This window comes from Antrostomus carolinensis, unplaced genomic scaffold (assembly GCF_000700745.2).
Source record: "Antrostomus carolinensis isolate BGI_N321 unplaced genomic scaffold, ASM70074v2 scaffold2896, whole genome shotgun sequence".
Taxonomy (NCBI): Eukaryota; Metazoa; Chordata; class Aves; order Caprimulgiformes; family Caprimulgidae; genus Antrostomus; species Antrostomus carolinensis.
The window spans coordinates 72,171-85,046 of NW_010320988.1; the positions used below are offsets into that span (position 1 = coordinate 72,171).

The 12,876-nt window shown below is 40.4% G+C and overlaps 1 protein-coding gene across 1 annotated transcript in view; it reads left to right on the forward strand.

The window, feature by feature from the left end:
• The window catches only part of RELN (reelin), a gene marked incomplete at its 5' end in the record, with an annotated part of 75,636 nt that extends 69,129 nt beyond the window's left edge, over nt 1-6,507 (forward strand). Inside the window, 2 exons of the mRNA XM_010169740.1 lie at nt 930-935; nt 5,382-6,507. Of these exons, the coding sequence (XP_010168042.1) occupies nt 930-935; nt 5,382-5,478 (103 nt within the window). The remainder of the gene's footprint in view (nt 1-929; nt 936-5,381) is intronic.
• Between the last annotated feature and the right edge of the window lie 6,369 nt (nt 6,508-12,876).

The window sequence follows — 12,876 nt, forward strand, 5'->3', positions numbered from 1 at the left end:
AAGAGCCCATGTCCAACTCTGCATTTCATTTGCACATTGATTTTCTCTGGAAGCACAGCTCTCAGCCTGTCTGCTGCACAGACACCACACACGTTTTTTGCATGTGCATTTGGAACTGCCATTTCTTTGTGTATAGGGCAGGCCCTTATAGGTCTCTCATAAACTCAATTCTGGTCAAAAGTATCGAGAACTAAAGGGTAATGATAAGGCGCTGATGTTGCTTTCTTTGCACCCCAAAACATGTGATGTGATCCAAAAGGATTTAAGTTGTGCAAGGAATACAAGAAATATTATCCCCACCTACTATTTTACAGTTAACTGTTGGATAACAGAACGAATCCCTCCATAGCCATCACTCCATGCTCTTCATTGTCAAGATATTCTCACATTTTTGGCACAAATGATTTCATGAGAACTTATGTTGCATTTGGTGCAAAGAATGTTTATCCTTATTTTGCACCATTAAAATACAAATTATATATTCTAGCTCTATCAACAAGTGCTCCTGTGGAAAAGCATTTTAATCTGCTTTGTTTTTTAGTAAAAAGCAATGATTTGAAAGATGCATTTAAATTAAAGCATCAACATATTTATAATAAAGAACAGAAATAGTTAAAATATTAAGTAATTATCTGACTATTCACAACATTTATGCCAAATTTAATATGATGCAGTCCGTGCTTTTATAACATTTGTATTATGTTTCTAAAAAGTGCATGCTGAATTTCATAGAAAATAAAAATATAAACATTGATTTGAAATATCAGGAAATAATTTGTTCAATTTTTATTTTCAAAAGAGATGAAAAGTCCTATATTGCCTCTAAACCTCATCAGGGTTTTATGACTAATGACAGTGCTGCATGCATTGAAAGGCATTTTCTAACTTGTGTTGTATTTCATTGTTTGCTGTCATTGGTTTTACACTAGAATAAGGTAAGTACTTTCCCTGAATCAAAATCAAATGCATGTTTCTGTTACAGCCACACCTCATTCACAAAGTTTTGTCAATGATGGGTTGGTGGAAAATCATTTGTACTCTCTGAGATGTGACACACAGCTCTTGAGGGCCCTGATTCCACAGATCTTCCCCAGGGAGCATTGGGAGAAATTAAACTTAGCAGAAAGTGTTCAGCAGCTCACCTTGTACCACAGTGGGAATTTCTGTGAGGCTGTGATCAGGACTTCTCTTTCTCCTGTGGTGCAATGAGACCTGCCAGTGGAGGGCATCCAGCACGTTGCATGGGCAATCTCTCAGCTCCAAGGGGGAATTCCTACTTTTTTCCATAATTAATGACCACAGAGCTGAAGCCACAGGCAGGTAGTATATGTCAGTATATCTGCATGGTGGCATAGCCACACATGCCAGCTGACACACAGCAAGTGTCTCCCAGGTAGTTCTTTAGTTTCTTGTAACTCTGCTGCTTTTAGCTGTCCCAGTTAATAGACACCACTAACTAATGTAGTTACTGAGCTCTGGGTTCAAATCTTGACCTCACCAGAGCCAAAGAATGTTTGTCATTTATATGAGCCATCAGACTTCAGTCAAAGCACATCACTTTTCTCACTATAGTACCCTCTTAACAAAGCATTTGTAATTCAGCCTCAAAATTTACCCCACGTCTAGTCCTGAGAGGCATGCCTTTGCTGTTTTCTAAGGCTTTGTTCATGTTTCATTTTGTATCCAAATATTTTTGTTTCTATTTAGTTTCTATTGTGCCTTTCAATTAAAAATAAAAGCACAGAAATAATGAATGACATCAGTATATACTGGGGATTTTTACTGCATATTTTTCAGTCCTGATTTTGTGGATACCAGGCTACACATACTGTACAATATGATACAATACTATAATACATAGGATGTACACACTTACCTATAGCAAGAGTGAAAATCATGCCATTTTCTATAGCAGGCATAAAGTTTTTTATGTGGCATCTAATCAGTAGTTGGAAAGTCTGTCTCAGACATCGGTGAGGACAAGTTTGAACCATGTCAGTGCAAGTAAAAAAAATAAGTATTTAGCTCTTGAGAATTTAGATTTCTCTTATTCTTCACATACTGCACTGCTCTGGTGTTCAGTGTAAGACATAAATATATGTTTCTTTGTAATGTCTTGATCATATTCTAAAATAACAGTGATTACATAAAAATTAAGTAAATCTCTTAAGATAGTAGGTAACCTTTTCTTTGTTCCTTTTTTCAATTCTTTCTTTTCCTTTCTTTTTGTTGGCTTTTTTTTTTCTTTTTGTTCATTGTTTTAAACACCTTCATCATAACTTTAAGTCCAGATACAAAATGGCTAGGCACAGTCAAACAGAAGCCAGGTGCACCTAGCAGTGTCCAAAACAACTCCTGAAAATCTCTGCTGAGCTGTTGCTGAATGTGAGCAGACCAAAGGCAGGAGGGAGATGGGGGAAACATAAAGGCCTCTGGGCCAAAGACTGTAGCTCAGCACATGTCCCATCTGTCCAAGTCTTGCCTAAGCTGAGGCTCTTACAGCCAAGCCCAGTCCTAAATTTAACCAGGTCCAGAAATGGCAATTTTTTCAGCCCAACACATTGGCAGACTCTGGTCTCATGTACCTGGAGTGAGGCCACTCAAAGTTGGGCTGTGCTTTCTCCCAGGCCCTTCTCTCCTGTGTTGTTGCTGCAGAGCAGCTTTCTTCCAGCAGATAGGTGCTCCATCCTCACTTCATGGTTATGATGCTCTCGAGAGGTGTGGTGTTGCTTTGAAAGTCCTGTGTCTAAGGGACCACCCACTTCCCATGGGTGGGAATTAAATGGGAATGGGAATTAAAGGGAAGGCAAGATTTAGGCTTCCTTTAACCCTCATTACCAATGGCAGCCACTTTCAGGAGCAGGTTTGGGGTCGTGATTTCCCTCCTGCCTTTCTCAGTGAAGCACTCGGCATTGGAGTGAGGGTGATGTTCCACTGAGATGACTAGAGGACCAGAATAAAGACTGATCTTCAGTGCTTCTTTGCACTTCAACTACCAAGTGGGATTAAAACCATATAAACTCATCGTTGTCACTTTCTCACACAAAACTCTTACAAATTTGCACAGACCTTTCCTTTTCACTTGAAGAAGTCAGGTGAAAGTCAGGACAAGTCAACCTAAAACACTAAGCCCTCTCTCAATTGCCAAATGCTCTAGAGCTCTGTCTTACTGTGAGAGTGCCAAAAGTTGTGCCGAGTGTAGATCTGTTTGCTTTCATTGTCATCAGGAGCTGGACTTTGTTTCATTCTTGCATGTACATTCCAGTGGCAAAAAAAAAAATAAAAATTGCAAAGCCTTGGAAAACTAGTTGGGAAGAGACTTGGATTTGCTTAGGGTTCATAACCTAGTTTTTGACACAACTGATTTTATTCAGTTTAGTCAATTGTGTTCTAGATCAGCTGTTGAAAGGGGTATAATTTTGTTATACAGATATTTTTTTAGATTAAATTAGAATACTACAGCAAAAGCTATCTTTGCCTCTGGAGGACCATACGCATTTTGCAAAGCATGCAATTATTCCTTTTCCCTAAGGGCCACATTCACTAAGAACAAGCTTACGCACTAGAGAGGAAAGTATGCCTGATTTCAGAATGAGTATTTACTTCTTACTGACAGAAAAAATTCACAAGTGAAAACCTGCCTGGCACCCACAAATGGCAGATTTGTTGACTGTAATGTCTACTGCAGGCCTTTACTTCACAGGTCACATTTAAAATCTGATGGAGTTCTTGGTTTGGAGGGTTCTGGTAACATCCAGTCCCTTGGAGCAGAGATGACTAGGCCAGGCATCCTTCTCCTACTGCAAGACGAAGCTAGAAAGCACAAGATCCTAAGAAGGCAGAGAGGATTAGAAGAGGGAGTCAGAATTTAGCCTGACATTGCACAGATTCACTACGACTTTGCAGCTCCTTTTCCCTTAAAACCAAAAGAAAATTTGTCCACGCAGTCACCAGCAGTTCCTCCTGGGTGAAGCTCCTTGCACCTGTTGTTGTCCTTGGGGTCTGCCTGGTTAACGTTGTCCTCCAGTCTCTTAAAGAAACTGCATCCTCTGACTGATCTATGGGAGTATCTTTTATACCATTTCTCCATGTGGAGAAAGAGGGTCAAGTGGCTCTGAAAACTAGAGTCTGGCAGCAATATGTGATACTATTTTTATTTTTAAAAGTAGTTCTCTGATCAAAAGGTCTTTCCTATACCCTGGGACTCTACAGTGCAGAGTGCGAGAGTCACTGTGTCTCTTACAGCAATGTCTCAGCTGCTTTATACATCTGGCCAAGTGCACTGCAAGTTGTAGGTCTAAGAGGAGACATCCTTTATCAGAACTTCAGAATACACAAACCTGTTCATTCTCATGCAAATCTAAATGCAGTTTGTCTGTAGATCTATGTAGACCTGTATTTGTAGACCAAGAAAAGTCGCAGACAGACTAAGCTCTGTGTCTGTTCTCCAGTTCACTGCCACAGCAGAGGCAGTAGGATGTAGAGGGTCCGTGGTTCTGCACATGCAGTCCTCTCCAAGGTGTATGCAAGGCTGTATAGGCCATAAGTAGACTCACAAGGATGCAACACGTGTTACAGCTCCATTTCCAAAGTTGGAGAAATTTGGAAGCTGAAGATGGGATCTGGCCCTTAGGAGTTAGATGGGTTTCAGGTACCAAAGTCCCAGACAGACATCTTGTCCAATGCTGCCCTCTCATGGTTCTTTTTTTCCTCAATGGGAGAAGAAGCAGCCTATGTTAGGTAGGATGGGTCTTGTCCTCCAGGTAGGTTTTCGGAACAAGTGTCCCTTCTTCAATTAGGGTGTTCCTTCCTCAATTAGGCTGTCTCTTGCCTGGTCTCCTCCCAGATATGATGATGCTTTCCCAGATCTTCCTTTAATATTAGAGGCGGGTGTAGGGAGGGAAACATTAAGTTTGCATAAAAGTGTTGTACTTCACTTCCTATATGGTAAAAGTGGAAGATAATGAAGTGGAGTAAAGCTTTCCTTCTGTTCTCAAGATAAAGCAGTTAATAATGGAAGACAGAAGGATAACTGGAGTATAAAACCACTGTAGAGAAATGCTCTGTATTGGGAGGATATAAAGTGCACACAGCTTTAGTGAATCTGGCCCTAGGCAGCACAAGTTTTCATTAGCTGAAAGATCTTAACCTTTCCCTAAGATAATGAATTGTAAATAAAAGCGAAGTGGGACAGATGCTCAATTGCCTTGTACCTTGCTGCTCTACAAAGGGTGCACTTCATACCACTTTACACAGGCTTGAAAGGTCACACAAGGACAAAGGAGAATCTGTCCCACTAGCTCATTGCTCTGAAAGAATTTTAAGTACATATAAAAGAAACTGACACTCTTCTCTTCCTCCGCCCTTTTGATTTTTAACAGCACTCGCAAACAAAGTTACATGATGAATTTTTCACGGCAACATGGGCTCAGGCATTTCTACAACAGAAGACGAAGGTCACTTAGACGATATCCATGAAGAAATGAAAAATTTATTTTTTTTCCTCCCAACATGTGATGTGTTGCTTTCCATTCTTTAAATCTAGCACTGCGTCTGGTATCAGGACTTTTCTGCAACTGGCTTGATGAACAACTGAAAGCCTTTCTCAAGACAGAGTGTACACCACTTTTTCGCACTGTGAACTAATGAGAAGTGACTTATTTTCTCATAGGTAAATGTTTTAATGTTGATGTGTCTGTGAAAATTGTGATCTGTTGTAATATCAGTTACAGTGGCAGTATTGGAAGTAAGCAACTAATTCTGTTTAACAGGAAAAAAAGTTTAAGCACAAAGACTTTTCAGATTTTGTTTAAAAAAACCTACATACTAAATACAGAATTTAACATTCTTTGTCACGTAGGTATTTAAGTGCACTGTATTTCAGCTCTGTGTCATTTTATACGATTAAGTTATCATTGTATGTCCTCTTTGTATTCTCTTCAACATGACACATTGGCACTGTATTTACTTGTTTTGTTGTTGTAATATTTTTGCTGCTGATTTTTGGGCTATTTACCTTTTGACAAAATGTATTAAAAAAAAAATCAAAGTACCTAATCAACAAGATAATTGCAAAAGTAGTTGTAAAGGCGTTGATATCCTTCGGTCTTATTCTTTGATATGTCTGTTGGTTAGCATTGTTTTGTGGATAAAAAAGAAGGCTTGACATTAAACTTTTTTCTACTAAGGAGTTGTGGATGAAGCCCCAAACAGAAGTTCCCAGTTCCCTGTGTAAATGTAGTCAGTTCTCAGCAACTGATTTACTTACAGTAACTGCCATTTGGTGTCTGTAGTAATGAAGTGATTTGTAAACAGTGAACGTTTCATCGTGTTCTCTTTGGTGTTTGTTTCTATTGCGGGTCATGTTTGTATCTTCTGATAAAGTTGTATCTACACCAGCAACATTATAATGCCCCTATAGCCCTAAACTGTCTATTATCATAAATAAAATGCTTCACTTTATGGTGAACCAAGCTAAAGATCCATGCTTCAATAAAAATGTCAACAGACAATTCTGATGTTAGATTTTTCAAGCCATGCAGACTTTACATGAAATCATAAAACAAATTCTTTCACTAAATATCTAAATTCTAATGCAGGTATCAATGGTATTTTTTATATTTGGTACATTGCACTTAACAGTACTTTGCAAATAACATAGAACAAGGGATCGTCCCAGTCCCACCTGTGGGCATAATATGGTTGTTGGAACAGGTTCTGGTGGAAGGAATGAAATGGAACCATGGGCCAACACACACTCTCACTTGTCTTTATCTGCAAACCCAATACGCAATGTGCAAATCGGTGTTTCCAAGCCCTGAGGACTACAGTGCAGCACATAAGGAAACTGGTTCAAAACAGACAAAGTTGCTAATTCTTAGAATCACAGAGTCATTTAGGTTGGAAAAGACTTTTAAGATCGAGTCCAACTGTAAACCTAACACTGCCAAGTCTTACTCAAGCAACACATCTACAGTCTTTTAAATACCTCCAGGGATGGTGCCTCAACCACTTCCCTGGGCATCCTGTTCCAACACTTGACAACCCTTTCAGTGAAGAAATTCTTTGTAACATCCAATCTAAACCTTCCCTGGCACAACTTGAGGCCATTTCCTCTTGTCATATTGCTTGTTACTTGGGAGAAGAGACCGAGACCCACCTTACTACAGCCTCGTTTAAGGTAGTTATAGAGAGCAATAAGGTCTCCCCTCAGCTGCCTTTTCTCCAGACTAAACAGCCCCAGTTTCCTCAGCCGCCTCTCATCAGAGAGAAGTATCATATATACCTGCTATGCTCCTACAGTATGTACATCTGCTTCTGGCACCATACTAGTCTGAAGCAGAATGGTGTTTGTTACACATCCATGCCCAGCCACCTAAAATGTGTTGAATTTTTAAGAGGTTTTTGATCAAAAGGACCTAAGCAGTGCAAGAAAAAAGGAGGTCATTCAGTGACCAACTAGGCAAAACTGTCAAAATTACGCAACAGACCTTTGACAGACCTGGAAACTTACTGCAACAGCCCAGCCTCTTGCAGCTGCAACCTTGCTGTACTGTTCTGGAGGATGGTGGGTGTGCTTTCAATACTGGAAAAAAGATAAAGGATCTATTCAGAGAAACAGCAGGAAGAAAAATAATGAGGTTATTAAGGAATATAATAGCTTAATGTTTGGGTAAGATATTTTAAAATATTGTAATAAAAGTTTCACCCACTGAACAAACAAAAATGCAAGGTATAAACACTTCTATTTTTAAAGATAATTTTATCTGACCTAATATGTCAATAGATGGGTGATATTTCAATCTAAAATGCATGTGCAGTTAGTGTGTTGCTAGGGAATTAATTTATTTTAAAGACTTTAGATACAATGAGGCATTTCATCTGACTTTTCTTTCCAGGTAAGAGACCAGCATAATCAGAGAAGCTGCTTTTCACAGTTGTATTTATTTCCTTTGAATAACGTTTGTAATCATGACTACTAAGGAATCCCCCAAGGCATTTCACCAGAACTCACTACAAACTGCACGTGGGCTTTTCACAAGAAAATCATCCCTGCTAGTAGAGTCCCAAGTGATGTTGTCATTTGCCCTTTGCAGATTCCAGGAAGTTCTTCCTTATGTTTTTTCCATTCCAACAGCGCATGAGGTAGTGTGCACATATGGCATGCTCCGTGTATGTACTGTTTTATTTTTCCTCCCATACGACTGAAAACAATGAGTCATCTGACATTAAATAGTTGTTAAAATAGCAAGAGTGACACAGCAGATAATCAATGCAATAAAACAGTGACAGTGCTATAAAATGTACTAATAAGCTTATCTACTGGTGTAAAACTTTGGCAGGCATAACTATGAAAACTGATGCATTTAGTATGCCTTATAGTCTTCCTCGTTTCTCCTATCAGCTCACTAACCCACGTTCCAGTAGAGTAAGGAGAATATAAGAAAAATGAACTAAAAATCAAGCTCTGACCTGCTGGAGTTCCTGAAACAACCAAAACCTGAAATGCTCATTATTTTGCCTGATTGTTCTCTTGGGCTTGCTTCATCCACAGGTGGTAACATTACCTTAGTGAGAGGAAATGAGTGTAGCACCAACATTTTGAAGGACCTAATTAGGCTTTGCATGAACTTGACAATTTAGAGAAATGTGTAGAAATGAAATAACACAGCAAATACACTCAGGGACAAGACATTGTCAAAGAGCAAGGAACCAACACACAAAGTGGGTAAATATCTGGCTAGGCAGCAAAACTATAGGAAGAGGACCAACAGTTTTAAAAAATGCCATTTTGCATTATATCAGTAGAAGTGTTTATGGTAAAATATGGTAAATATATATATGGCTGTCAGTGCTGGCAGACAGCAGTTGTCAGCTGTTGAGCCCTGCACTTAAATACAGATGTAAACAAGTTGGAGAGATTGCAGAGTACAACTGCAAAAACAAGACCCTTGAAACCAGGAGCTTCCAAGTAGAGAGAGTTGGTTTGTTTAGGCTAGAAAGGAAAACATTTTGAAACAGACCTGACAACAGCCATAAACATGGATCTGTGTTTTATTTACTTGCTAACCCTTCAGGGCAAATGTCACTGGGTGGAAATACTGCCACAGCATCACCTCATCAATTATCCATGAGTGGGGAACAGGGTTTGGTTATTTTCCAACCAGGAAGCCGACGCAAGGCTCTGTAAATCCCACTGATGGATGCACGAAGTGCCATGCATAAGCAGCAAGGTACAGCAGATAAACCCCGCTCAATTCAGCTCTGTAGTGAGGCTTAACTAAGTATGACTCAACACTGGAGTAACAGGAACAAGCTAGCTGTAGAGTGGAACTACCTTAATCCTGAGCTGGTGAGGGAGCCTCAAAACCAAATGAGATCAGCAAAAGGCCTTTCCTACCTTAAGTGCAACCCTAAAGAGCTCTTCAAGGGCTGTCAGCAATCTGGAGCAGCTGAGACCACGCGACCACTTGCAGCACATCTGTGAAGGAGCAGATGGAACACCTACCATCTGCAGGCAGTGGATCTGCTCCTGGAAGAAACAACAGTGAGATATGAGACTGCAAAAGTCATATGGGTAACATGTGGACGAAGTGCCTAGTGTTCTGTGTTACTGATGTTATTTGACTGTTGCTTTTTTCTTCCCTGTGTCTTCTCGAGTCAGCTAAAGGGACTGACCTGGCTGCAAGCCTAAAGACTTAGGCCTGTGCATGGCTAATTAGCACAGAGCCTGATGGGGAGAGCTTGAGCCAGCACCCAGCAAGGAAAGGCCCAGTAAAAATGGTATTCCAGGGATGGAGGAGTACTGTGCTGGGGGGCACTGGTAAATGCTGGGTTTATAGTTTGAATCTGTAGTTCTTTTGAGAGACAATGAGTTTTTTAAGCTTCTTCAGCACGGGAAGCGGGGGCAGGGGGGGTGGGGGAGGGAGAAGAGTGATTGTGCTTTTGAGCTGTGCTGCTCACAGAAGGTCTGTGAAAAAGTTAGTGGTAAAGAAGCTATTTCAGAGGGCTTGACTGCTTCTCTGATTGCCTCTGGGCCAAAGGTGGGTCTGTGGGAGGTACTGGGCAGCCACAGGTTTTGGGCTCACTTCTGCATTAGGATGCTATTGGTGATACCACGAGAGCTGGCTGAGAGCCCCAGGTCCCTCTTTCACACTGACTCCAGCCTTTTGCTAATTCCATATTGCCCCAGGCGTGCTAGAAACAGCACATGCAAAGCCATCCAACTGGTTTATATTCATGACTGGACACCCATCTTAGATCATTTAAAAATCACACCCTCCTCAAGGAACATTTTGAAAGATTTTAATTCAACCACTTTCAATTAATTTCTCATGGTACAAAGGAAAATGTCCTCACGTTTGGGCCTCTGCTAGAATAATTGGGTTATTATGGACAACAATAAAGCTTGACATGACTAATGTATCTGTATAGGATATAGGTAGTAACTAATTAACAGGAGCAATTTGAGAATCAAGCCAACTGCCACTGATATCAGTGGGAAAATCCCTGTAAATCTAGATGCATTTCACTTCAATCTGGAAATGTCCACCTCAACTTTACTGACTTGGCTGGTTTGACCCGTCCTAGGACTGGCGTAAGACTCAATAGTTAAATGTATTCAGGGTTGTTTTTTTTCCTGCCTGAAAAACTTGTCTCATTATTAGAAGAACTCTGAGTGTAGCTAGGGAGCGGCTGGGAGTGACCCAGTCAGTGGTGCCCATCTGACACAGTTTGCTAATTTGGGATGTCCCGTATGGGCTGTCCATGCCAATGACACAACCAGAAGTGTCAGAAGCCTCTGTACTCCCCAGTCCTTCAGCTAGCTCCTGTGCCCATACTCACTATCAGCAGTTGAGGAAGTTGAGAACTAAGCAGCCCAACAACTGGAGTTCTAACCAGGTAGGGAACGCTGCATCTGGCCTTGGATGGTGCCTCACAGATTTCCTTATGCTGCTGGAAAGCGATGGCTCCTGCTGTTCCACCCTCTGTGAGCCAGACGAGCCCTCAAGGCTCACGCTGGGCTCTCTGTCATCACACAGCTCCAGTGGTGTGTGTGCCATTAACTAATTTCCCCCAATTATCCTCCACAGGGTTTTTTTTTTTTTAGTCTTTCCAATTGCCCATATTGTTTAGTCTGTATTAACTTCCCCTCCCTTATTTTGTTTTGACCAAAACCCCTCTTTTCATCTCGTTCCTACTGAGTTCAGCACTATATTAATCCCTGCCCTTCTCTCAGAGCTGAAGAACTGAAGCATCTTTTATCATTTTAGACAATGCTGGAAAGAAGCAACAAAAAGAACTACTAACCTTCCCAGTGGGTCATGCTAAAATGCACATAAGAAATTAAAACCAGCTTCAGTTCATGTATTTTAATGCAACCGTTGCCACAATTAGTGTAACATAATCCACAGTGTGGATTACTGTAACATTCAAAATGATTTATAACTTTTCTAGCAGGAAATCTGCTATTCCTGTGCTTGCTTCAGGCATTCTCCTCTCCCTCCAGTTTGTTCAGGCTGTATAAGCACAGGTCTGCCTGCAGGACCTTACTGCAATACATGCTTTACTGCTAATAAAGCATTTCAGAATTCCAGTATATCGGTGCTGGCATGCCTTCGTAAGGTCATTAATTCTAACACAAGACACAGATACCCAAGTTCAGAAAAAAATCACTTTTTGGATAAATAAATATGAATAAAAAAAGATGTCTTTCCCAAAGTATCTCCATTTACCCGATTCTATATAACACTGGCATCCAGCACCATTCTACATGAAGTCTGATGTATGTAGTGTATCTAATGTATCACTCTGAAATTGTTCATCACAATGCCTTTTTGTTACAGCCTATTTTGCATAAAACCAGTTATAACAAAATTCTTATTTAAAATGCAACTTTTGAAATGTTTTAACCTTGAAATTTCTCAGTTTGACAACACTGAAATTTAAAGCACCGTATTTCAGCTTGAATTAACTTAAATTTTATTTAAGTGACTCTTAAACTCTAAGAAGGGCTAACATGTCAAGGAATCATTTTAAAGTTTTCAAAATAATACATTCCAGTAGATAACAGTTTTACATTTTTTTTTGTGTGTGTGTTCTTAGGAGCATAAGAATCTCAAAATGTGGTTTTTTTTCTACCAGTTCAAAACTAAATCTCTAAGAATCTGAGCGGTGAGAAAATAATTTCTCCTGCACAAGAGAGAGAGAGAACTATTGTTATGTTGAAAAAGGTTTATAAATCAAGGACTGTAAGATGAGATCTGTGAAGATATTTCACGACTAATTCCTGCATATTCACAAGGGAATTGATACCTACATGTCCTGTGCACCTTTAAATAAGAAACTACATGCAGTCACTTGTGAGACTGGCCACTCTGAGGCCCAGGCTGACAAGTGAGTTTCAGAGGTGGCGAAAACACACCTCATTGTAAAAGAAGAAAAATAATTGTAAGTCTCTTGAAGTCTAAACCAACACCACATCCGTCAGAAATTCGTATGTTCACGTTCATTCACACAGCTGGCACACACCCATGTCCGACGCCTGGCATACAAACTACATTTCTTAAGGAGAGAGCACTCACGTCTGCTTTTCAAAATCAATTTTAAACAATAAATCCTGAGGCTTCTTCACTGGAATTTCGGGACCATCCAACTGGGGTTCAGCTAACAAACAACACAGCTGTGCCCCCGCGCCATGCGCACAAGCGCAACAGAACCAACCAGCCATGTCACTGCCAGCCGGTGCCTGCCCCGCGCTCCCCAGACGTATTTGTGTATTTTAATAAGAAGTTAATTATATTTATATTACAACTGTGTATTTCGTGTGTGTGTATCTCTCCGAAAGAGAGGGCTGGGGGCGACACCTCGGCTACA